The 27199-nt window shown below is 38.5% G+C and overlaps 1 protein-coding gene across 6 annotated transcripts in view; it reads right to left on the bottom strand.

The window, feature by feature from the left end:
• The window catches only part of LOC133836032 (homeotic protein ultrabithorax), a 91371-nt gene extending 69738 nt beyond the window's left edge, over window positions 1–21633 (bottom strand). Inside the window, exons 1-2 of one of the 6 annotated variants that reach the window (XM_062266308.1) lie at window positions 19765–21633; window positions 10009–10059 (exon numbers count right to left, since the gene is read on the bottom strand). In XM_062266308.1, the coding sequence (XP_062122292.1) occupies window positions 10009–10059; window positions 19765–20542 (829 nt within the window). In that variant the 5' untranslated portion in view covers window positions 20543–21633. The remainder of the gene's footprint in view (window positions 1–10008; window positions 10060–19764) is intronic. The other 5 variants (XM_062266304.1, XM_062266305.1, XM_062266309.1 and 2 more) reach the window with 5 other exon arrangements.
• Window positions 21634–27199: the final 5566 nt, after the last annotated feature.

The raw sequence follows: 27199 nt of genomic DNA, 5'->3' as shown, positions 1-27199 counted from the left end.
AGCACGGGACGCTCAACGGTTAGCAATTTGTTGTGACATGTGTAAGCGGCACGCCAGCAGCAGCAGCAACAACAACATGGATAACAACAACAACAACAACAACAGTGACAACAACAACTCATTAACCCATGCTGAACTCTGAAGCTCGAACTGAATTAAGCAAGCAAGCCAAAGCAACCGGGCAACATCTGTAAGCAGAGAGAGAGAGCGGAGAGCAGAGAGCATAGAGCAGGAGCCAAAAGCCGGATGAGGCAATGGCGGGAAGAGGAAACGGAGAGGGGTCTCAGGAGGAAGGGGGAAACCAACTGACAGCTACAAAATTGAGTTAGTTAACAGTTTTATACGCAGGCGCGCAGATTTTGCGTGTTGTGCGAGAGAGGAATGCAACAGAACAGACAGAAACTGAAGACGGTCGACGGGACAGATAACACCCAAGTTCCAGCTCTGACTCTGACTCTGTCTCTGAGTCCGTGTCTTGGTCTGCAGTCAACAAAGCAGCCAAGTGACACTCACAAAATCTGACAGAGGCAACGGCTTTAGACGCTTCTCATTGTTGTTCTTGTTGCTGTTGTTGTTGCTGCGCATGCGCAGCCGTTTTGCTTTATTACAAGGCGAAGGACCAGGAGAAAGAGAAGGAGTTGGAGTTGGAGTTGAAGTTAAAGTTGGAGCTGAAGTTGGGACTCTGGGCACTGGGCAGGCGTGCGCAGGCGCGCCAAGTGACACATGAAAACGAAATGAAAATGACAGCGGCAAGTGACAGCGTCGCCATCAGAGGCAAAACATGGAAAAAAGCTATCAATGACACTAGCTTAAATATATTTAAATTAAATGTGAAGTACAAGCTCAAGAAGCAATGAAGCAAGAGTGAATAAAATAGAAATTACAAATGTTTTCAAAGTTGTTGATAATTGAAGGCTTCATATTAAGCTTTACTAATATTCAAATGACCCTAACACTAGACCTAATTAATTTAAATTAAATTTATATGCAAAATTCATTTATTAAAGTTCAAAAGTTCATTATTATTTAAGCATATTTTCAAGCTTTATTAAATCATGAACCACATTCCGCAAACTACAAAGTTTCCCACAACTTCGTTAACACTTTCAGCTCGTGTCATTTTGTTCATTAAAGCCGACTGCAACTGGGACTTGAGCATTGTAATTTCATTTGTAATTAGCTGAATGCGGCATGAGTCGCTTCTCAAATGGCACAGTGGGTCGCATAGGCCCAAAAAAGTGTTGCCAAGTGCCAAAAATAAAGCTCTGCTTTTGCTCTGGCTAAAGCTAAAGCTGATGCTGCTGTTGTTAGGTGCTGTTCTTGTTTTTGGTGTTGTTGTTATTGCTGTTTGCTGCGGCAATTTTTGGTGCGACATTTTGGTGCGCCGTATGCCATATTTTATTTCCATTGCCAAAAGTGTCATGTTACAGAGATTTATGTGCGCTGTCACCACGGACGACGACGACGACGACGATGCTCTGCTGCTGCTGCTGCCTTTTGAGCCATGTTTCGTTGATGCTGTTTGCTGTTTGTTGTAGTTGTTGTTGCTATTCTTGTGTGTGTGTGTGTGTGTGTTTGAGTGTGTTCACGCCCAAAATGTTGTCATGTTGTGTGACGTAGAGAGAAAGAGAGAGCAAGAGAGAGCGGGAGAGAATTTTATATATACTAAATAAATAAAAATGCCTTGTCTACCAATTCAAATGCACGATAAGCTCCAAAATGCTTGACTTTGTCAGTTATCAGCACACACACAACACACACATACAAAGAACATACACTTAGTTAGCCATCGAATCAGTGATTTATGACTGACCGATTTCATTGGAAAGTGTAGCTGGGCAGAGGAGTTCTAACCATTCGATTCTATTCTCGCCTTTGTTACCTGCTTCTCTCTCTTTCACTCTGCTCACACTTTCTTTTTCTTTCACTTCATTTACAGCAGCAACAACAGCAAGAGCAATTGGCGCCAGAGACATCAGCTTCAGCTTCAGGTTGAGTTTCAGTTTCTGTTTCTGTTTGGGTTTGGTCTGGGCTCAGGTGTCAATACACTCGCATTTGGTAGCCGCAGAGGCGGCCATTGGACATGCCTCTGCCTCTGTCCCCTGTCCCCTGTCCCCTTTCCGCTGCCCCTATCCCAGTGTCGATCTCAATACCAAACCCAGTCCCATCCATACCCAAGTCAAAGCCAAAACACTGACAATGACATATTTGCCTGGCACTTTCATCGCACGTCCATGTTAATATGCTCAGGATTTATTGCTCTGAGTCTCTGCTGACAAAGGAAATGGCATTGCATGTCAGCTGTTGTTGTTGTCGTAGTTGCTGCTGCTGCTGTTGTTGTTGTTGTAATAGTTGTAGTTACCCATGTGGGCACCATTTTGTAGTTTGCCGTTCGAAAGTTGCATAATTTTTATGTGCGCTCGTTAATAGATCATCAATTGAGATTGGAAACCATTTCGTTTACGAGCTCAGCACTCAGCAGTAGCTCTATGTGGTAGGTCTGTCTGTCTGTCTGTCTGCTTGTCTCCCCATCGAATTCATTTGAACTTGTAAAACGTTTTGGAATGCGGTTTCCACACAACATTTTAAGTATTCAACTGTGTGATTGTGGCAATTGAGGAAAGGTGGCAACGCCAAACACAGATCAGATGCGGGCACAAGAAAATTGAAATCAGTGCTAATGTGAAGATCAGCCTTAAAGCGTGGAAAAGATCGATTTTGATAAGAATACAAATACATAATTATAAATATTGTATTAAACATGATGATAAGTCAATGAAAATTGATTATTATTTATTTTAATTTAACATCTTTCAAAATATGTTTAAGATTCTATTATGCATAATTTACTTTTAATGAATTAGCACAATAAAAATTAAATTTTATTTTTAATCAAACCAAATTGAACCATTAAAAAAGACGTCAATATTCGAGATTGCTATTTTAAATTTTATAATCTTTTTTTAATGTTCTTTCTACGAATTAATTTCATTAAAAGTGCCAGTCATAAACGCAAGCTGATTGCCACAAAAATTCATGCGCTAATCTAAATAACTAATCAGACGAGCTGCGAGATTCAAATGAGAAGTTGAGCTCAAAATTTACACAGGTGTGATCTGTCCTGTATAACACTTTTTTGCTGGTTGTCTTCTAACATCAAACGCAACTCCAAGCAGACTCAGCGAATATCGTTTACGATAAACGCGCGAATAATCCAACTAGCCAGGTAGAAGACAACAACAACAAAATGTTCCAATTCGAATAAAGGTGAGATTCATTCAGTTGAAACGCTGAGCGCAACACACATAAATTAAATGAAAACCGGCTGTGGCTGAGCAAAAAGATGATCAATCATCACGCAGAGAGCAAGCGAGAGCGTAAGCGTAAGAGAGAGCACGCAACTGAGAGCGTGCTGAGAGAGCACCCTACGCTCTCTCTGCGTGCTAAACGAACGTCATCACCTGAGCACAGGTCGAATGTAGATGCGTGTATGAATGTGTATGAATGTGTGTGTGTGTTTCATTCTATTTCTGTTTCTGTAATTCAAAATGGGCTCACACACAAATACAATTACAACTAGAGTATATGAGTTTGACTTTGGCTTTGACTGATGACGAGCTGCACACACTTGGCTGGCGGACATGGCGGTGACATGACTTGTCTCTCCCTCAACAACTGCGTGGCGATCAGCTGATTGCCATGATGGCCGTCGCAGGCTAACGACAAAAAAGCAGGTTTCAGTCTTAACGTTATTAATCAATAACACGCACAACGAGAGCAGCGAGTGAGAGAGCGACAAAAAAGAGAGAGAGAGAGAGACAGGCGCAAACACGTGAATCATTTGAAAATTTGGAAAACAACATTTTTGATTTTTGAGCTATAAATTAATGTGGCGATGGGCAGAAGCCGACGGTTGCCAGTTCGCGACATGCACAAAAGTCATTTATTTATTTGTTTTGTTTTCTGCAGCAGCAGAAAATGACCTAGAAAGTGTGTGTAAGTCGAGTAGCTGCGATTCGTATCTGCAAGATACAATACTTATTCATAAACCGCCAAATAAAAAAACAAAAACAAAACAAAAAAAGCAACGGCCGCACGCACTTCCGCTGCCAAAAGGGGCCGAACCGCATGCTGAACCTTTAAGACTGAACCCATAAATTATCTGCACTACGTTCTACTTCTACTCCTTTTTGTGTGTGGAGCGAAGATATAGAATGAAGTATTCGAGTGTGTTTGTGTTTCGGCGAGCACGAAGTTTGCCTGCAAAAGTCATAAGCAAAATATGCCCAGTAACCCGAAAAGTTTACAATCTCAATCTCTCTTTATAGAATTCCTTCATTTGCCATCCGAACGTGAACGTGAACCGATCCTATGGCTATCGCAATCGCCATCGCCATCGCCATCAAACGGAGTCCAGATATCAGCTTTTTTTCAACTTCGCTTTACCGGCGGCATTTCGCGATTCGCGCGTGGTGTGTATAAATATTTTGATGTGCAGCAAATTGCTTTTTGGCGGTTAATAAATTTGCAAATTAATTGACTAATTGCACGGCCAGAGATGAGAGCGCGCAACACAAAAGATACAAAAAGTATCTCGAATATACCGTCGCTGATTTCTCAGCTAAGATATCGAGTGTTTCTCACCAAATGGATTATCGCTCGTAATTACTGGAGTTAAGCCATGCAATATTACGGCTCTAATGACACAATTGCCATGTTGCACAGATACAAAACAAATGGCTGCAGGCTTCGCTAGCATTTATAGTAAATGCTAAAGGGAGGTGTGTCGCCAAGATACTGAGCACACAAGTGCAGCAACCTTTCATTAGCCGCCGTTAACAAATGCAGCGAGTGAAGCTAAGTAAAATAAATGTGCACTCGACGGCACAACAGCAACAACAATTACAAAATTATCAATGATTTAAAGGTATTAATACACTTAATGGACACACTCAATTCCCTGCTCCATTATGCAATGGATGGAACTGATAGAACGCGCCATAAAAGAAGATATGCATTTCAATTCCCGCTTGGCAAGTTTCGCTGCTAAAGTATTGAATACAGTTTTTCGTATGAAACATTTAAGTTTATATGAGATTGAGAATTTAATACGAGGTAGATTTATTGTAGTTATAAAATTGATAATAACAAAGTTTCAAATTATTAAATTCATTTAATGACACAACAACTTATAAAGTAACTTTACCGTAACATTTTATTTACATTGAGTTAAATTTTACCTCAAATTACTTGTTGTATCTGTCACCTGTAACTATCTTGTCTCTGACCACCTGCATCATTAGAACATTAACAGCAGATTTTAGACACATCCTCCCACTGAATACTAGACTATGCCAAGTGTTCATTATGGCAATGAAGCCGAAATTACTAATTCATTAATTGAAGCCCAATGGTCAGCTCTGCAGCTGCCAGTTGCCACCACATGTGGCATCCTTCTATTGCCATTCCCCATCTTCACTTCTCTCGATGTCCATCCACGTGCTGCAGATGCCATTGGTAAAAACGAAAGTGCCGTGTGCCATTTTATGAAGTGTCGTTGTTAGTGCTGCTGCTGAGTTTCAGTTACAGCTTCTGTTGAACACAGAGAGCAAGGACAACACACTTATACGTTGCCCAACTACAAAATGCTCCCCAGTTAATAATTTCGAAGTGTGTAAAATCAAATGTGGCACTTTATGTGCTTGTGTGCGTGTTTGTATCTTTGAGATACTTCACTTGCTGTTTGCTCTCTCTATGACTGTTGATGGACATGCGTGTATCTTTCAGATAGAATGTTGATGTTAATCATTTGCTGTTGATTTTATTACAATCTATATCTGTTTCTGCAACTGTCTTGGGGCATAAATTACTCGTCATTCAAAGCTCAATCAAATTAGGGGCCAAGCGTATTTGAGTTCTCTTTAACCAGACTTGTTAAGGTCGTAAGCTATAATTTATGTATAAGCGTGCCGCAACTGTCTCTGGCCTTGTTCTCTCTTTGTTGCTACCACTTTTGCGTCTGGCTGGAATCATTTTATGTAAGATACACTTCAAAAGGTTTTGCTCCCTTTCGGCTGCCTCGCCCCAAAAAAGCATATGTGCAATTTTTGCACTTTTGCCCGCATTTACACTTTGCAGATTTTTCTCTTCTCTTCTCTTTTTTTTCTACGAATATTTTGCTGTTGTTGTTTCGGCCACGTTAGGACAGACATTTGTCCGTATTGCAGGTGCACAAGCAACATCGTGTCGCGTTCGCTTCGCTTCGTTATGTTCGTTTGTTTGTTTGGCTGGACGGTTTGTAATGTCTATGAATATGAATTATGGAAATTACACAACAGCAGCAAAGGACAACGACAGCAGCCGAGTCGCAGTTACAGTCGCTGTTCATCGATGCAACATTTTTTTATTGCCAGAGCATTTTTGACTGTATGAAGGTCATTGGTACAGTAACCAAAATACAGCTTGACACACAATTGAAAATTGGCTTAGAGGCCAACACTTAATATGCTAAACAGTTTTCCCATTTTCGCAAAGTACCACCCACCGAAAAAAAGCAGTTACCGGTATGTGTTAAAATCGCATAAATTCAATTAAAAAACTTGGCAGTAAGTAAACAGAGAATTTATTATTGCGAAAACGAAAAAAAGTAAACAGGAATTTACACGGGTTGCGGTCACGCCCCCGCCACATTTGCCCAGCCAGCCGACATTTACATTTAATGCTTGCAAATTTAACAAATAATATTCAATTAACAATTTGAATACGAATTTATTACAGGGGCCAGTCGGAGTCGAACGGAGGCCGGGCCACTTTCAAAGTGGTAACAAGTTCGACATCGACATGTGTGCGAAGAATTGGAGAGAGAGGGAAGGGGGCTAAGGCACAAGGATGTGTGGAGGAAGGGGTAACGAGTTGGTGGTCGACTTGTTTACCCTGCCACTGGCAACGAGCTGCAGCAGTGGCAACAACGGTTGTGTTGCAGTGGCAGTGGCAGGCGAAGACGAAACAGAAAACGAAAACAACAAACTGAAAAGTTATGTGAAAAAGGTGGGAAAATGTAAGCATTGTTAGTCTTTTGCTCAGCAGCAGCAAAGCAGCAGCAGCGGCTACTCGAGCAGAGAGCTTAAAGGTAACGATGCATGCAACACTGCCACACTGTCGCACACACACACACTGTTGACGGAAGCCGCGCAGGAAGCACAAGGAGCACGAGCACAATTCCTGGCGGCCGCACATTTCAATAATTATTAACTGCAACATGCAACATGGAACACCACACACAATATCAACAACAATACTAGCAACAGCAGCGGCAGCGGCAGCATGGCTACGTGCAACATGCAGCACAGTAGCTGTTGCCACCACCAACCATTGCCAATAAAACCAAATGTGCAACTCTCTGGACCCTGCATCGTGCCTGCAATTATCAAAACTTGTCCAAATTGACATTTTTTTCTCTCCTTTATTTTTGCTGGTTGTTTTTTTTTCGTTTCGTTTCGTTTGTGTTGTTTGCTGTTCCTCTGCACTTGTGCACTGACCAACCAGGCGAACCGCGAGGGAGGGGGACGGTGGCATGCAACTGGGGCACGTTTTGGATTTTGAAATGCAAACACGGCATTTAATTCTATTAAGCCCGCAATTTAATTATCTCTTTGGGGGAAAATGTCATGTTCAATGTCAGCAGCATTGCAATGGCTAAAAACCCCGCCCTATCCCCTCACCCTTTCCTTGTGTGTATGTGTGTGTGTGTTGTTGTTGTTGCGCCGAGAGTTGAAATGAGTGAGAAATGACAGCGAAATTATGTGATTTTAACTGTTTTGCACGAAATGGCATGAACGATTCTAATTGCCGGGTTTGCTGTATTTATTAGTTAAAAGCCAGTCAAAACTGTCATTACTCTCTGGCAAAAAGGTTTCGACAGTGACTAACACACACAACTATACTTAATGCACATATCATGTGTGTGCACACTGTGCATGTGAAGAAGCACAACATAAAATGATTCTAGTTTTTATTCTGTTCTGTGTTTTTTTCATACTTTTTGTTAACCGGTTTTGCTCTTTTTGGCTACGCAGGTAATGCTGAGTAATTATCTTTCGGAAACATTTTGAACTGGTTTTCGCTGCTTCACAGCAAATTGGGGAATTTTAAAAATAGCACACAGTTACGTAGTTAGCTAATGAAATTGCTAAAAATTATACTGCATTCTTTAGAATTTGTTGTATTACTTTCTAAAAATGCATACCAAATAATTAATCACGTTATGCTTATTTCATTTATCTATATTAAAATAATTTTGGTATTATATTGTTAAGAATTTCCTGTGTTAGTTTCTTTTTATCAAGTATTCTAATCATGTAGTTCTTCCTACAATCAAATATTGGCTTCTTAAAAACAAATTGAGAAATTTAAAAAAAAACCGAAGTTGCGTTCAAATAGTTTTATATGATCTATAGCATTTATATTGATTTTAATTTTTTTTAGAATTGTATTACTATTGAAAATTTAATTGTAAATGTTTAATCAAATAAAGTCTTTTGCATTTGTCTACATAAAAATGTAAGAAGAAGAAAGTTTAGTCAAGAACTTCTTGTGACAGCTTTCAAAGAATCTCCTCATAATATTAAAATATTACGGACAACAAAATATTTGTATTTTAGAAGCTATTCTATTGACTCCTAAAAGTTTCCTTGCATATTATAAAGTACCATTTTGTTAAGTGTTTCTAGTTATAGTTTTCATAGAAAATATTTTAGTAGTTCCTGTAATAGTTTTCAGTGCATCATTGGAAGATATGTCAGTTTTATAAAAATATTTTAGACAATAAAATGCTTATTTTTTAAATTACAATCCCTTGGCGAAAACATTTTGTGCAATATGTATAATATATCTTTAATGCAATCTTGCGTGTCTTATTTCAATATTCAAAAGTCTATGATTAACTATGTTTTCGTAGAGTGATCGTTCCGTTAAGGCAACCTTGCAACTAATTCCCATTCACTTCACAGCTGCAAAGTGGTAGCTCTCTGCGGTGGCACCTACTTGCCAAGTTTAATCTAAATCTTTGCATCTTATCTACGGCCACTTAATTGCCAAGTGCCAAAAGTGCTGCCCACCGTATTTAGGATGATGATGATGATGACGAGGAGGAGAAGAAGCCATGGAATCCTTCGGCAAGCTAACGAACTAAACGCTCACGCTCAGGTCTGTAGAGTTGAGCTGCCCACTTGTTGCGCCAACTGTGCCAATATTTAGCTACCGATTTGCACGAGATAATCAATTGAATATAGTAAATAATAAGCTGCAGTAGAGGAGGCTGCAACCCGAGTGCCTGGGTGGCTTCGTCTCGGTAATTTCGAGGCCCAATTCATGCCTTGTGCCTTGTGCCTTGTGCCAGCCGATTCATGTAATTTGATCGCTGAGCAAAAGCGTGCTGATCAGTCTGGCAATCGTTCAGTCTGTCAGTTTCGCAGTCTCTCAATATCGCAGTCTTTGCGTGTAATTGGATTTTAAGAAGTAGCTGATTGATAACCTTGCTTCTGCTTCAAAAAAAAAAAGTCTTCGAGCAACGCCTCCAGTGCAACTGAAGCTGCCGCAGAAACTTTGTTGCAAGCACATTAATTGCAACGCAGCAACGCAACGTTGCGTTGCGTGTGCTGCAAAACATTTTGGACTAATCAGGTGGCAGGCACATAGAGCTGCCTCTAATCAATCATACGAACACGTCGAGGCTGGCGCATTTGTGCAACCATCTTGACGCCCAGCACTTGCCACATTCATATGGATGAGATTGTGGGCGTCGGTTTGAGGCGTGTCTTAGATATTAGATTTTAGACTTAGACTCGAGAACCAACACCTTGACTAATAACTAAGCTAATACTCTCTTTAAGTGCTTATAAGTACGCAAACAATCTACGTTAGTCTAGACGAGAGTTTCTCAAGAGACTTAAGAAAGGAAAAAGAGTAAAAAAAGTAAATAAATAAAAAATAATGTGGAAATTTTCTTACCCATGTCTGTTGATATGCCGCCGTATTGTGTTAAATCAGATCTTATCTTACCTGAAAATGCAGAAGACCAGAGAGAGGAGAAACGTTTAAAAAATGCTAAAAAATTGTTAACTCTCCGCATCTCTCAAGCTCTCTGCGATACATCGCAACTCCACTTGGACGTCAACTCAGCGCTAATGCTGCAAGACGCTTCAAGTGGAAGTGAGTGAGAGAGAATGTGAGAAAGAGAGAGAGAACAGCTAGTAGTTGTTGTTGTTGGTGTTGTGGAATTAAGGTTAAGCAGCCGCACGTGGTGGGGCAACTTGGGTAAATTGAAACTAAAGTTTGTTGTTGCTCATACAATTGCTGTTATTGTGGTTGCTCTTTGCTGTGGTTGCTGTTGTTGTTATTTTTGTTGTTGCTGTACTGCTTTTAATGCAGCAAATTGATAGTCGTGCTAGTTGAGAGAGGGGGAGCAAGGGGAAATTGCAGTGGAGAGCAGCATACTGCACACAGTAGCCAATTAAAGACACGTTCCTTTGATCTCCAACCTATGTTATGCTACTGCTTGTTCTCCAGCACAAGCGCAAGCTAATACTTTTGAGATTAACGAGGTTTTTAATTTCAAATTTGATTTGAAACAAGTTTTAGGCAATGTTCAGTATTGAATTTAAAATAATATTTCTAATAATCTTAAAGAATTTATATAATTGTAGCTAGCACTCAATTTTATAATTAGATAAACATTTAAAGATAAAATAATATTTAAAATTGAATTTAAAATATTCTTAGAAAATTTTATGAAATTTACTAAAAATCAGTTTTGAATTTTGAATATCTTTTGAAATTTATGAAATGTCAAGACACATAATTTATTGACAAGAAATATAAATTGTAGTTTCCAATTGTAGCTTTTAGAATTTAAAGAGAGAATAAAAAACTATTCAGTTAAACTTAAATGTGAATTTTAAATACATTTATTCACAGTACATGGAAATAGCAGTTTTCCATTTAATTATCATTTTATTTGAATTTATTAAAGTATCTTTAATATCAACTAGAGTCAATCTTATAAAATTCATATTATTAAACGTTGAATACTCTTAGTTCATTATCTTCTTATTTATATTAAATTCTTATTTATTTATTTTGAATTCTCATATGACAACTAATTTGCAGATTTAATGCCCATTTCAGCTTGTGATATAAAATCTATCTTTTATCTGTTGCTTGTATCTGATTCGTCAGTCGCTTAAGTTTCCCTAATCGAACATCTGCCACTTGACATTTCGTCTGGCACATCAAGAGCGCTTAAATTGGCCATAAGTATCGCAACCCTATCCTCATTTTCTTTCCGCCACCCCCTCGAAAAATGAAATGCTCCCACTCATGCGCCAAGTGTTTTTCGCTGTCTTTTCACTGTCTCGTATTTCTTTCTCATTTTTTGTGTTGTTGTATTTCTTTCTTTTCGTTTTTTTCACAATATTTAGCGCCGTTTTTTGTTTGTTTATGCTGTGAAAGTGCAAAATGTAAACAATCAAAATGCCAACGCGCTCAACTGTGGGCGGGCAGGTGGCTAGGTGGAAGTAGGGGCAAGGGGGGTAGTGTAGAGTCGTTGAAGGTGGCACAGCAAAAAGGTAAAGTATAAAAATATGATTTAATGGCAGCGATAAAACACGTGTGTATTTAAATATGCGCGCCTGGCGCCTGAGTAAACGTAATTTCCCACTAAAGAGAGACAAGTAGAATGGAAAGAGAGCGAGTGAGAGAGAGAGAGACAGAGTAGCAGACGGACACCCAGCCAGTTGCAGATGCAGACAGCAGACGGCAGACACAGCGCCCAAAAAGAAACAACAAAGAAAAATATTAAATTAAAAAGAAAAGCGAACACACAACTATGTGGCAAAAGGGGCGCCAACTAAAAGTAAACGGAAAATTTGACAAACGTTGTTGTTTTTTTTTTGCAGGAGCAGCAATGAAAATTATGAAAATTGTACAAATAACTAGAGTGAAAGAGGGAGGCCAAAACAGAAAAGGGGAAAAAAAGGGCAGCCACTTTAGACAAATTCAAACAAATGGTTGGAGGGTCGCCGCAGCGTCGGCAGCCAGTCAGCTGGCCCAACAGTCTGGCACCGGGAGTCTGCAACACAACTTGCCCCAAAGAGGGGCAAGAGCAAGAGATAGTGTTTACATGCGACGTGCGCGTCGGAAAAAATTAAACATTTAGTTTGTGGTCTGCTAACCAGTTCGTCAAGTGCAGACCACCGAGAGACTTCATTCCTTTCCCTTCCCTCTCTCTCTCTCCCACTTCTCACTTCCATTTCCCGCCCTGTCTTTGGTCACATCCCCTAGATGGTGTATTCACACCTTTTAGCTGATTTTTTATGACTCTTTAAAGCGCCGCACGCTCCAGACAGAAAACCCAGTCGCATAAATGAGCTGCATAACAACAGACAAGGAGAGCGAGAGAGCGTCTAGAAAGAGATAGCAGATAGCTAGTAGAACTGATTCGCTTCATTTGTTTGCACTTTGGCTGCAGCTTGCGTTCAGGGCGTTTTATAGCCCCATCAAAGGCGATGATATAAATCTTAATTGCCGACCCAAATAAATAGACGAACACCAAACGACGAACGTTGAAGTCGAGTTGAGTCGAGCACATGTCGAGACCTCATAGTAAATATACGTTTACTATATCAAGTCATAGGCAGTGGCTACTCTTTTACTTAAGAAATAGACGAAACTATTTTGGTAGATTTCCAGAGAGCGTCGTCTTCACTTTCGTGGAGGGAAAACTCGTTAGCTATTTAGCATAAACACTTTCCAGCCAAGCGACAAGTTTGACCAGCAAACTGATAAGAACTACAGCAACAACAATAGCAAACAAGTTGCAACGAAAGAAGTCATTAAGGAAACATTAAATTGACATTAATGTGCAAAAGGCGCAGGCGGAGACGCAACCGAAGGCGGAGGCGGAGGCGGAGGCGAAGACGGAGGCCCCAAGTGGTCAGGCCCCCGGATACGGAATCCGACTCCGAGGCGGGCTCCAAGTTGCTGTTGTTGTTAGTGTTGTTGTTGCTGTGTGAGGCGCCAGTGCGGCTTCTGTTAGGGCTTCGGTTAGAGAGTTCAATGCACGGCTCTAAATCATAATAGTTAGTCTATAATTCATGCATGGAGCACATCGATTCGCTTTTTCCCAAATATTTAAACTGGTATAACAGTTACCCACTTTTGCATGCGGCACTCGTAAATCACACTTGCTGCCTGAGGCGAAAGTGAAAAGCCCTCGGAAATATTGTACATTTTTAAAAGGCGAATAAATGTGGAAGAAATTTAATTAAAGTTGCTTAAAATGTTGGAAATTTCAAACAATATTTAAACATGAATATTGAGTTACTAAAATCACTTTTAAAATTCTCTTAATGAACAAAAATAGTTGGGCGAGATGTAATTTAATTTAATTTAATAAAAATATAGGAATTATAAAATGATATTTTAACCAACATCATTTTTATAATATCCAATATTCTTTAAATTAAATATAATAGTTTCTTTATTTTTTGTTTGTCATTTTAGATACTTTTAATAATACTTTAATTAAAATATTTTATATAGTTTTCTTTTGTTACACGTTACACTTGGCTGCTAGTTCTACGAAAATAGTAAATTTATTAATCTAAGCATGATCTGCAACCCTTTTACGCCACAGTAGCTAAACGTTCTCGAAATAGTTTCAAGATCCATGTGATTGTATTAGTTAGTTGAGTGGCAGCTAATCGCAAGAGCTTGTTGTTGTTGGTCTAGTGCCTCAAGGTGGTCATTGAATAATTGTGAACCTATAAATCTTTGTCTCTTTTGTTTTCAAGATTTCTATCTTAATTGAAGCTCATTATAATATGCGTTTCCTACCAAACATAACGCAACTTGTGTTACCAAACCGATCGTCGCTCAGCTTCGCGGCTGCCCATTCATGGACTCATGGAACTCGAAAACTCCATAATACGAAACTCTGAACTGATACTCGTATTCAAATGGCAACCTAGCTGGAGATCGAGTAGCATTTGCACTTGGTTAACATTTGATCGCAATCAACGCGGCAAAAAAAAAAAATCGATTCGAATCGAATCGAATGCGATCGAAGCGCGGGGCCCACCACCAATGAATTATTAATAATAAATAAATCATTATTAAAATCAAAATAATACGCAAATATGCATATTATACGACAGTAATACACAAACACACACACACACTCGTATACAGCTGCAGATACTTTTAAGACTGAGAGATACAGATACATAGATGGCCGTATCCAAAAAAAAACTTCATGGCGTTGGCAACTTGTGTTTCTTTTCATGTTTACGCCACTTTCTCATATGTATGATGTATGTCTGTATGTGTGTGTGCAAGTGTGTGTGTGTGTGTGTCTGTACACACAAGTGGTTATAATGAATGATTTGTTGTTTTATAATAAACACGCCGTACGACGTCGCAGTCGGCGTTGTGGCTATGACGTATGATGGGGGACCTGAGCCCCAAAATGTTTTTATTCTTCGTTTTTTTTTAGGAGTGTTGTGCCTCTCATGAGTGTGTGTTTGTGTGTATTGGCCACTGCGGCGCTCAGAGCCCTTGCTGCCTTGCCTGGTAAAGTTCTTCGTTCTCCTGCACTTCCAGCTCTTCACTTGACCCTTTGGTATGGCGCGTTTTCGTTGCATTTCAGCCCGAGTCGTGTTGTTGTTTTTATTAGGTATCAAAAACACCTTAAAACATGATTTTGCAACTGCCAAGAAACGACCAATGAACACTGACACAAAAACAAGCAAACCGCTTGCCAAAATTATTCAAAATATATTTTATGTGAATGCATAATCAATCATGCGACTCATCACAACTATGAGATCATTCATTATATACTACAAACGTTTAAGCAAACCTGTCTAGACAAATCTTGACATTCTTACACAAGTATTGTTTATATTTTTGTTAAATTTTGCTGCTTGTTCGACTGAATTATTTAGAGTGAATATTTGTGTATTCATATGAGTAAATAAATTTGGCAAGCAATATTAAATAAATATGTATTCCTCTTGGAATTTTACATTAATCAAATTATTTACAAATTTCAAAATTAGTAAATTTGAATTTTCACCCACTGTTTTTGGGCTATAACCAAAAATTGTTTCTCGCCCTGCAGTCTTATATTTTTTTTCAATATATATTTTTTTTATTTTCTTTCTTTTTTGAGCCATGTGTCTGGGCCACTTTGTGTTGTCGTCGTCGTCGTTGGTCCCGCCAAGTTGTGCGAGACGTTCGAGTCGTTGTCCGACGGCCGCCAAGGTGCTTATTAAATTCCTTATTTAAAAATACATTAAAAAATGCAAGAAGCTGCCGAGGAGAGAACCACGCAGACCAAAAGCCAGGCCACTGGGACTCATCATCACCATCACCATCAGCTGAACCAATTTCGAAAAACGGATTTGATTTGCTTTTTGATTTTTCCATTTTTGCATTCTGGATTTTGCATTTCGTTCGCATTTGTAACAAATATGATTAAAAGCGTGCGTTGAAAATGTTTTCCTGTTTGCAACCACATCAATTGAATTCTTTTTTTGTGGCGTGGATTTTGTTGTTTGTGGTGGGAGGTTGAGGTTGAGTTGGGGTTGCGTGCCACTTGTGGCCTATTAATTGCATGTTACATGCATTTCGCAGTTCCACTTCCATTGCACTTTTGCACGACAGTGCATTGGCATTTGAACCTCTCCTAACTGCAGTTTTAAATGCACTCTCTATGAGTTATGCATTATGAGTTATGAGGGCAGCGAGCACATTAACCTTGACAGCATCAGACCCAACTGAAGAGAACTCAACGTGCCTTCGTCCTTTGTACGTGTGAACCACAATTGCATTGCATTGCACACAGTGCAACTAATTGACAAGCCATCTCTCTCTCTTACTGTGGCAGAGACAAAAGATTTTGTGGGTCAGTACCTGATAATTGACAACATTTAGAGGCACAGCAAGGAGGCTGCCTCACAAATATGAATTATGATTGCCGCAGGACGTGTGTCAATTGCAGGATCAGTGCAAAGATTTTCAAGGTCATTGTGTGACAAAAAAAAGAGCAATAATAAGAAAAACATGTGCAAGATATCGATCTGAAATTAGCCAAACAAATTTTGTAGCCCCAAAACACAACACACACTCACACACACACTTAACCTGAGGTTGTGCGTGGGGTCCAGGCAAATAAAGCAAATTTACGAATTTACGAATTTATGTTGAAATTTATCGATAATGACTTAAAAGCCTTCAGGACAATGATTTAATGGCTCCGCGCTCAACGTGTTCACACATAACACACACACACTGGCACACACACTCGGACAATGCTGGAGAGTAGGTTCTCAAATCTTAAACCATGTTTAGATACGATAAAAACGGAATTTTTCATTATTTCTCTCGATTTTTGTTTGGCTTTGGAGGCCGCTGCCGCTGCTGCTGCTGCTGCCAAATGATCGATGATCGCTGGAAGTGTGCGCCGATTTATTTATGGCTTGATTTGCTCTTTTCCTGCCTTGTGCGAATATTTGTGCGATGGAATCAGTGCAAGCTCAGAGATAGCCAAATAAAATGCTTCATATTGAATTATTTGCGCATTGCAAATTATTTCAAGTGTTAAATAAATCACAAAGTGCCAACAAATTGCAATGGATATTGATTTTAATCGAGATTTCAGATCTTGATTTCGACAGCAAATTAAGTGCATTATTTACTCATATAATTTATAAATCGAATAAGAATTTCTTTTTTGTATTACAGCATTTTTCTTTTATTTTTTATTTAGCAAACTGTTTTTAATCATTTATGAAAACTTTTTCAGATGAGAATTTATATTTCAAAGATGATATATTTTATCTACAATACGTTTTCTATTAGCTTCAAAATTAATTATTTATTTATTTTATTTAAAAGTTTTCAAGCAATATTGAAAACTATATTTTTATTTTAGAACAGAATTAATTTTTAAGAAAGAGTCGAAGGTTCAATACTCTTTTTCAATTAAATGTGTTATTAATTACTTGGTTTAATATAATAAATAAATAAAATACATATTTCTAGAAAATGATGTTCATTGTATCTAAAACATTATTCATTATGATTTCCGAACAAAATTTGTATATCGTAGAAACTTTTCTTTGTTATTTTTGCAATTTATTTTTCTTATTAAAATATTTAAATTAATTTACAAACATTCTTCATACTTTTAGTTCACTGAGTTCATCGACTATTCACCATACACAAACTCACCTCAAATGAAGTTTGTGGTGAACTTGTAGCATATATCGTATTCTTATTGGGATCACCTGGAATTGAATTCTAGATGAAACTCAGGTAAAATGTGTCGAATGAGAACTTCAGTCTTACTCGACTTTTGGCTGTCATACTCAAAAATTTGTAATTTGAACATAACAGTCAGAGTTTGAGTGTCAAGCGAGTCAACTCATCAAGGAGCACCCTGTATTGCCGACTGCAATACATCATCGGCATTTCAGTTTTGCTGTGGCTGCGGAACGCATAAATTTCATTACGATCATCTCGGTGTTATATCAGAACCGATTGATTGAGATTGAGCCACACGTTGGGACCAGAGCACCAAGAGGAGCCTGGGATCCCAATCGAGAGACTTCGATCGAACCAGTCTTCAAAAAAAAAAAAAAACCTGTCGCTTTTTGCAAGTTCCTTGCGCTCATATTTAGTTCAACTTTAATTGTTTTTTAACCAGCTGCGTCGCCTTCTTTTTTGTTCCTTTTGTAATTATCGATAGCCCAAGTGAAATTTGATTGATTTTTGTTCGCGGAGCTCCACATTTCACTGCGCTACACAACACAATTGTTTTTGCCCCACGGCCATCAAAAAGTAACAAAAATTTTAACACGAAGTGAAATTTATGTTTGCTCGCTGACCACCTACATGAGAGCGCTCATAAATTTTGGCAGAGGATTTTGAATTTAATTTATTCGCATTGTTCATTGTAATTGATTGTGAAATGCAATTTTCCAAATGATTGGCTGAAAGTGTTATGGCTACGCTTGCGAGAGAGCTTATCAGCGGCGACTTGAACCTAAACTTGAACCCGAAAGGCAACTGATAAGTCTATCACTAAAAAAGAGAGAGAGAGAGAGGGAGAGAAGAGAGAGGAGAGTGGCAAGCAGGTGGCAACAGGAACTCGGCTGGTGGCCAACTTGAAAGGGCTGCTCAGTTGAGTCCTGCGACGTGCTGTACATAATTACATAATGGCGTTGTTAACTGTAATAAGCGCAACTTCTGCGCTCAGTGTGTGTCCTAGCAAAAAAGGATTTCTTAACGCTACTGCGTTGCTGCTTCGTTGCTCTGTCATGGCCATAATTTACAGTTGCCACTGTTGGCAGTTAACTCGCGCTGCGCTGCGCTGCGTCGCGTCGGCTGCCTCTTGTTGCACAAATTGCAGCTCACTTTTGTTGCCACTTTGCCGACGTCGTAGCGCAACAATTACTGACTACGTTTCGTGGAGCATCATTAAAACCAAAGGTGACAAAAATTAGTAAACAAAGTGTTGAAAATTATGAGACAGCACAGCAGCTGCTGCTGCTGCAAGGCGTGTGGCAGCAACAGACGCAAGTGGCTTGCACCTCAATTGCTTGCCCCGTGTCCAGTTCGAGTGGTTGATTTTGTTTATGAGTCTGTGGCACAGACTTCAAGCGAAAATTTGCGCTAAGCGAACCTGTGATTAGACCTATCAACTTGATAGACATCGCTCTTAATGTGCCAAGCATTCCATTTAAATTACGCAATAAACATTTATATAAATTTGCATAATTTCTATATATGAATATTTTAAAATTCATATTTTTGTAAGCTACAAAAATATTTATAATTAAAATATTCAAAATGTTTTTTCATTGTAAGTTATGATGAAATTCCACTTTTTTACATATTTTATTTTAAATAAAATATTCAACAGTAATTACGTATGTTTATTTCACAAATTTTTTAACGCAATTATTATAAAAATCATGTTTAATTTGAATAAAAACATTTAATGTCATATAAGGAAATTTATTTTACATATTTTTTAACACAATTAACTTAAATTTTTTAAACTTTTTTTGATTCAATATTTTCGAAGCAAATTTATTAACAACCATCATCGAAAAATAATGATTTTAATTTTTGCAAAATATTTACTTTTTCAATTTAGAAAAGCTGTTTTTGTGAAAACAATTTAATTTTGATCATTTTAGAAAAGCTGTTTTTGTGAAAACAATTGATACAAAATAAAATAATAGAATTTGATATATTTTTATATGTTGAAATATTTGTATTTTATAATTCAATCTTTTGCTTTACAGATTTATAAACTGAACTAATTCTTCTGGTTTGTTTTTAAAAATTCCCTATTTTTGTATTCAAGCATAAACAGTTTGCAAGCTGTTTAGCTCAAAATTTATTTATGTTGTCTCATCAATTAAAAAATATTACTCTTTTGCTTCAAGACCTATTAATGACGCTTATTCACTTGACAATTGGTTGTCTAATGGCTCATCACTTGGCCAGCGAAACAACTAAAACAACAGATAGAACAGTAACAACAACTATGTATAGAGCAACAACAAACAACAACTGACACTTGAGGGTGACAACAAATGAAAAGCAAACAAAACTGAGAAATTTCGAAACGAAAAAACTTAGCTTATGTTAGATTTGAAGTAGAGTAAAGCCACTTTTGGGCTGGACACTCACTTTTGATTGGATCTGCTGTGGACTCACCTGCGATTGCCATCCAGGGGTAGAAGGTGTGATTGCCGGGCTGGTGTAAACTGCTGGCGGCCGCTGTTTGTGCCGCTGCAGCGCCCGAGATGGTGCAATTGGCATTCCAGGCTGTGGCCGCGCCCACACCGCCGCCGCCGCCCACGCCGCTGGCCGAATTCTGTGCCACACCGCCACCGCCGGCTCCATTGCCACCGCCAGCGCTGCCGCCACCACGATGACTGACCGGACTGCCGCCCGATGTGTCCAAATAGCCGCCGACGCGGGAGTCGGGCGTGCAGGCGGATGGGCGAACGGGCATGCCACCACCGCCGCCGGGGTTATTCTGTCCATTGGCCGTGTTGGGTGCATTGGAGCCGTTTGAGGTGTTGCCAGCGCTGCCGGTGTTGCCACCGCCTCCGCCACCGCCGCCGCCGCCATTGGTGCCGCCCGTGTTCCAGATGTCCTTGTAGCCATTGACGGCATCGGCCTTGATGTTGAGACAGTCCTGTTTGTAGGCGCTGCCAGCCTCGCCGTAGATCTTGTTGCAGGCAGCGGTGAGGCTCGCATCGTACGGCGAATCCTGTGTGGTGCGCTGCAGATGATGATTGGCGTACGGGGACATGCCCAGCGACAGCGGAAAGCCTCTGTAGGCGGCCGCTGCGGCGCTGGCCGTCGTCTGATCGTGATGGCCGCTTGTGCCCATTGTCATGCCCGAGGCCTGATGCGGATGGCCATAGAAGCCGGAGGCCTGTTCAAAGTACGAATTCATATCGTTGCTGCTGTTGTTGTTGTTATTACTGTTGTTGTAGTTGTGGTTGGCGGTGAGAATTTTGGCGGTTTTGTTGCACGACTACAGCAGCTACCAAAAGTAACTGCACGCGACGCACTCAACACTCGTATACGAATAAACTTTCAGTTATGTGTGTGTTTGTGTGCTCACTGGGCACTGGACAAATTCAGTTAATTAACAATTATTAAATTTTGTAAATTTTTTGTTATTTTAGTTTTCAGTTAGTTTTGATAAATTATTGCACTTTGTAAAAATACGTAAAATTAATTTAGTTTAAATATTTAAAAAATTTATTGTAACAAAGTTTCGTGTAGCGTATACTTGATTTTGGTTTCGTAATAATTTTTATTATTAATTTAAATTGCACTCGTATTTAATTCACTTGCACCATATTCTGTGTGTGTGTTAATTAGTAAATATTGATTTGAAGAAGATTCAAAGTGGTGGCGCCTATTCAATCATTTCGAATTCAATGACTTGTTTAACATTCATAGTGTTATCATTATTGTTATTACAAACTATTATTATTATTATTATTATTGTTGCTGTTGCTGTAGCTGTTGCTGTTGCTGTTGCCACTGATGTGTTGTTGTTATTATTATTGTTATTATAATTATTATTGTTATTAGCGTTGACCGAAACGACCGACGACGGCGACGCGCGCTTCACGCAACACTCACACACGTTCAACTGACGCTTCTGGTTCAGTTTTTTTTTTGTAATTTTTGTGATTTGAGATTCAGTTTCAGTTTTGAGATACGACAAATTTCGATTGTAATTCAAATTCACTGGCTGGTGGCCGCCACTACTAGCTGACGCAGCTGACGATACGAATGCGATTGCGAATACGAGAACAGAGCGCGATGGACATTCAACATTAAAATTGAGCGTACAATACCAATAACAATAATGCCGCTGATAATGTGGGATAATAAAACAAAGCGCGCGCCTGTTATCCAAACCGTTGCCATCGAACGAATGTGCCACCAAATCGCAGTTGGTTGTGTTTTGACTGAGACTCAACTAAACTGAACTCAACTGAATGGCAAACGGGCCACAAGCAGCGGCGAACACAGTGAACAACGACAACGACAACGACGTCGGCAGAGTCGTTTGCCTGTAGAGCTCCCCCGATACGCAGCAGCAGCAGCAGCAGCAGGCTGAGGCAGAGGCAGCGACAGCGACAGCAGCAGGGAAGAAGAAGAAGCCAAAACAGAGAGGCGAAACGACAAAATGAATGAGCAAAACTGAAACAGAATGAGCCAACGACGCTCTGGCCAAGTGATAAGGGCAACTCAAACCTCTTTTTTTTTCGTCGCTCTCTCACACTCACGCTCATTGTGTTCATTCGACATGTTCGAGCGCATTTCGTTCGAACATGTTTGAGCGCACTTGCGTTTCGTATTAGGTATTCATCATTTGTTCGCATGGAAAATTTACTCGGCACTCTCTGCGCTGTGCTGAGCCGTGGAAATTCATCATGGAGGAGGGCTGATTTTTCTTATAGGCTACACACACAGTACATGAATGCATTCATTTGCACTCAAACGATTTTCGCCACTTTGCACTCAATTCACTCGCCAGTTGCCAGTCGCCAGTCGCAAGTCACAAGTCGAGCCGTCGACAGTTGGCCGTCGCCAGTTGGCGAATGCACGCGATGCGCGTTGCAGATACAACAAAAATTGAGTATTTAGATACTTTGCACTCTCATGAATTTGCGCGCTGCATTTTTTGTACGTCTTTCATGCTTGTTTTTATGAACTGCATAGAATAGGAAATCACAAAATCATTTTGTTATTTTTGGCGCAAATGCTTTTAGTCATTTTTGAATTTTATTGGCTGCTATAAATATTTCCTAGAATAGAGAAAAATTGTTAAAAATAGAATAAATATTGTAAAAAAAAAATGTTGTTATAGATTGGCAATAAATATACAGTAGAATAAATGTTGAAAATAAATTTAATTTATTAATTATAGTGAATAGTTATTCAGAATTTTATAGAGCTTCCATTTCCTCATAATGTGGAGACACTTTATAAGTTCAGTTCCCAGAAATTGTAAGGCTTAAATTTCTTCGTAAATTAGAATTTATTTATTAATCGCTTTTTTGTTTTCAGAATATTAATTTCGATTGACGCAACAATATTTGCATGGTTAGGATTTTTAATTGCAAATCACATCATTTTACAGATGATAATGATTTCAAGTGCATTTCATTGATGCGACATTTTATTGCCGATTGTAGAACTTTAAGTGTTTAGCATTCAATAATTCGAATAATGCATTTCGATATGCATATTTGCTTGGAGATTTGGGTTATTAATGCGAACGCAAATGTGTCTCGAAATTGATGCTAATAAATTCATATGCATAATGCCAATGAGATCGTTGCGCTATTCCCCCCTCCAAATAAAAAATAAGAAACCAAATCCGCAACTTTCGCAAATATTTGTCAAAGTTTGCACATTCGCACAAAACGGCTCGTAGATTAGAGGCCAAAACCGAGGACGAGAACAAACAAAAGTTGCTTGCCACAAGTGTTTGCAAAATAAACTTATTATAAGAAGAAATTTACTTATTCCGCTCAGCCCCTGACCTCCCAAATGGATGACTGAGTCGCAGTCTCAGTCGCAGAGTCGGAGAGTCGCAGAGTCGGAGTCGCATTTGTTGCCAAGTCTCTAAAATCAACAACATGCGAAAGATACAAAAAACTTGCACACAGCGCACGGATGTCGCACACACACACAGATACACACACACACACATGCACAGACAGACGGCGACATTTTCCCCAAATATGCGAGGACCAAACAAACTGCCAAGTAACATGAGCGGAAAGCCGAGCAAAAAGTACAAGCCAAGCCAAGCCAAAGCAAAGCAAACGCAAACGAAACGTAAAGAAGAGCAAAAGTAAAAATCGCAGTCGCAACTGCAAACTAAATATCATGAGGACAACGACGACGATGGCGAGGAGGAGAGAGACGCGCTGAAGCAGGACGCCGCCGTCAACTGGATGCTGGGACGCCGTGACAGACAAAATAGCCTCATAACCATTTGAAGCCATTCGAAGGCGCATAAAAGGATCACAACAATCGCCGAAATGAGCCATAATGAGCTCGTAAAATTTTGCTACCTAATATACTCAGGAATCTTACGAGTATATTCAAACTTGGTTCGTTATGTGGCTGCTGCCACTGCCACTGCTGCTGCTGTTTGCCACATTTCTCTGGTTGTTGTTGTTGATGTTGTAACTGTTGTCGGGATGCGAATGCTGCTCTCTCTCTTTGTGTGTGTGTGCGAGCTTTAGTTCTGTGGATGCTGCTCCAAATCGATGATTGCTCTCCGCTTGTTCCCCCCGATTTTGGGCGCCAGCTTGGAATGTTTTGCAATGTTAGTGTTATCGGCTCATGATTGTTTTATAAATTCATCAGAGGAAGATGCGTCAATTGCTGATGGGCAATGTCTTTAAATAATAAACAGTACACTCTTCATAAATTTGAGGACGTTTTGGAATATAAAACATATTTTATTTAAGAGTTATTAATAATATAATTTATCATACGAATCTCTGATGAGCAAGTTTACGACATAAAGGACATAATTTATTTAGGAGTTATTAATAATATAATAGAATAAATCTCAGGAAGATGCGTCAATTGGCAATCCTTTACGACTCTAAATTACAAGTCGAAAATTCTGGAAATATAATTTTGAAGAAATATTTTGATTTATAGATACTTCATTATTTATTAGTGCAAACTTTATTTCAGTGTTATTAATATATTTTTGTGGGGTTAAGCAAAGAATTGTCTTCTCATGACTTGAACAAAAAACTCTTTATAAATAACATTTGCGAAATATTTTATTTTCTTCACAAATTGTTACTAATACGTTTGTTCTTTCTAAAAAATAATCCTAAGAATTGCATTTCATATATACTGATGTATAAAAAATATTTGAGTTGAATATTTGAATATTGAAATATTTGAATATTGAAATATTTTAAGTTCTTCAAAAATTGTTATCTTTACACTTTTGTTATTTTTACACTTTTGAAACTTCTATGAAATATTATTATTATTATTCGACATTTCTTCATGTATCCTTAAATGAAAACATTACATAATAACTAGACTATTTTAGCGTTAAGAATATTAAATTAATTAATATTCTAATGAAGCACTATTAATAACATATATTTGTACAAGTTTAAAAATACTGCCGATTAAGTTATTTTGTTTCGATGATTTTAGAACAAACCATTTTAAGATAGTTTCTTTGATATATTTAAGACTGTTGATAACTGTGAAACACAACATTTTAAGATAGTTTCTTTGGTATACTATTAAACAAAAAAAAAACAGTCTAATTAATAGGAGATAATAATTTTAAATTGATTTTTTTAGACAAATTCTTTGCTATTGCAATACTGATTTTATTCACGAAATCTAGAATTGAACATAACAAATTTAATGGCATCCTCTTCTCATTGCTTCAGCTGTTTCAGCTGCCACCGGAACTTGAACTAATCAATGTGAAGTGTGTTTGACTAGCCATTTATTTTCGACTTGGGTGCACTTGAGGTAAGATTGTTGCCCATTTCATTGGGCGATGCATCAAATTTGCTCATTTGTCGGGTCATAAAAATGTCTGCGGCGGCCGCTTCAAAAGCTCAAACGCAACGTTAAAAGTATTGACTTTGAAAATCTGAACGATTGTTCGAATAAATCTGGGATGTGGGCGATAACAGGCGCCCTTCAAAACATCCAACAGGTGCCGAAGCCAGCCAGCATCTACTCGTACTGTAGAGCCCCAAAATTCCAAATATCTTTATAGACAAGACAGACGACGCACACACATAAACAAGGGGCAAGTGATCGAGCAGCAGCGATCGAGTGTTTTGTACTTGCAACGAGTTGTTTTTCTTATAGTTTTTTGTTGTTGTTTTTTGTAAATAAACCTCAGCACAGTTGGCGTTTGATCTCGATGTTGGAGGTGGCGGGAGTTACAGTGGGGTGCATTGCTTCGTGTTGTGCCTTTTGATGTTTTGTTTGCGTTGGCAGCGGCGTCAGCTGCCAAATTGCTGCTTTATTAGCTGCGTAAGTGGCAGCCACAGCACATGAAAAGCCCAAAGCATAGTCTGCAGATACATTTAGATACAGATACAGAATACTTTTCGAAATGGGCGTCTCTCGGCATACGAGTATCGAATGCTTGGCAATCAGCGCCGGCGCTCGTTTTGAGCGATTATGGCCAATTAAACAGTAGGTGGGAGTGGTAATTAAATTAGCCGTGTAATTGCCGTCAGCTATACACTTTGAAAGTGAAATGAGCTTGTGAATTAAAATGCCATCCATCACATCAGCTGAGAGGCGCCCTCAGTCACATCACGAGCTGATCTCAAGGTGCTGGTCACTTTAATTTCCATTGTGCTTGCATTTCACATTCGCATGAAGATCGTACAGAATGACTCTCTCTCTCTCTTTCTCCTCTGCATTCTCTCTCTCTCTTTTCTTGACCCTCTCTTTACCAAAACATATCTCGATATGCATCTGACCAGTAGCACTCGTAAATTTAATACTCGACTACCGTTGACAGTCGTGGCAGGAAGGTGGAACATATGATAATAAGTTAGCTTTGTATGCAAATTGAAATCGCTGCTTAATATCAGTTGAAATGTAAAAACAGGCAAAAAGAACCTTTTGATTCTATATTTTCACAGACAAAAATGAGAATGGTCAAATAATTGTTTACTTTAGAGATATTTTGTATATTGTAAATATTAAGAATCTTTTTAAAATGTTTGAAATGCTTTCACATTATAAAACAGAATTTAGTTATTGTTGCTAAGCAGAGCAATATTTGTTTATATTCGCAATGTTTTTCATATAGTAAATGTTTAGAAACATCATTGAATTAGTGGACTTTTTTTAAATATTAATAAATATTAAAATTAAATTATTAAATATTGTCTTTTGCTACTCTAATTTAAATTGAATATTAAAGAATATATTTTAAATGATATATACAAAATTGTTACAAAAAAAATTAAGTTTCGACATGTTTCAACATTTTTGAAGTGAAATGCTTATAATGCTTATATTATAGAAAAGTATTTTAATGCATCTATGAATTACTTTAAAAAATAAACAATATTGTTATTGTAGTATATTTTCATAAGGACATCAGTTGCTGCTGATAATTAAATTAAAAAGACTATACAATAATAAATTTCCTACTTTTGAAAAGAATTTCTAAAAAACATTCGGCATGCTAAGCAATTTTAAAGTATGTTTTACTAAAAATCGTCTACAACTCTATCGTTTTCATTCAATTCACATGTTTGCTACAAACACAACAAAAAAAAAATTGTAGGCGAACACAATGAAACAATTCGCAGCAAGCTCCATTTGCAGTTGGCTTGATGTCCTGGTAACAGGACTCGTAATGTACGCATGGATTAACCAATTACATTGCAATTTTAATTTGCAGGCTGGCGAAATTTTATTGCGAAATTGCACCGGGTGCAAGTGCAAAAATGAAATCAGAGTGCGTTGCGAATATGGAATGGCATTGATAAGGAAATCCTGAGCGTAAAGCCCCAGCGCCAAAATGCAGAATTGCGGAGTACAAAGC

The sequence above is a fragment of the Drosophila sulfurigaster genome, chromosome 2R (genome assembly GCF_023558435.1).
Source record: "Drosophila sulfurigaster albostrigata strain 15112-1811.04 chromosome 2R, ASM2355843v2, whole genome shotgun sequence".
NCBI lineage: Eukaryota > Metazoa > Arthropoda > Insecta > Diptera > Drosophilidae > Drosophila > Drosophila sulfurigaster.
The sequence above is the reverse complement of the archived record's forward strand: the minus strand, read 5'-3'. Positions and strand labels throughout refer to the sequence as shown.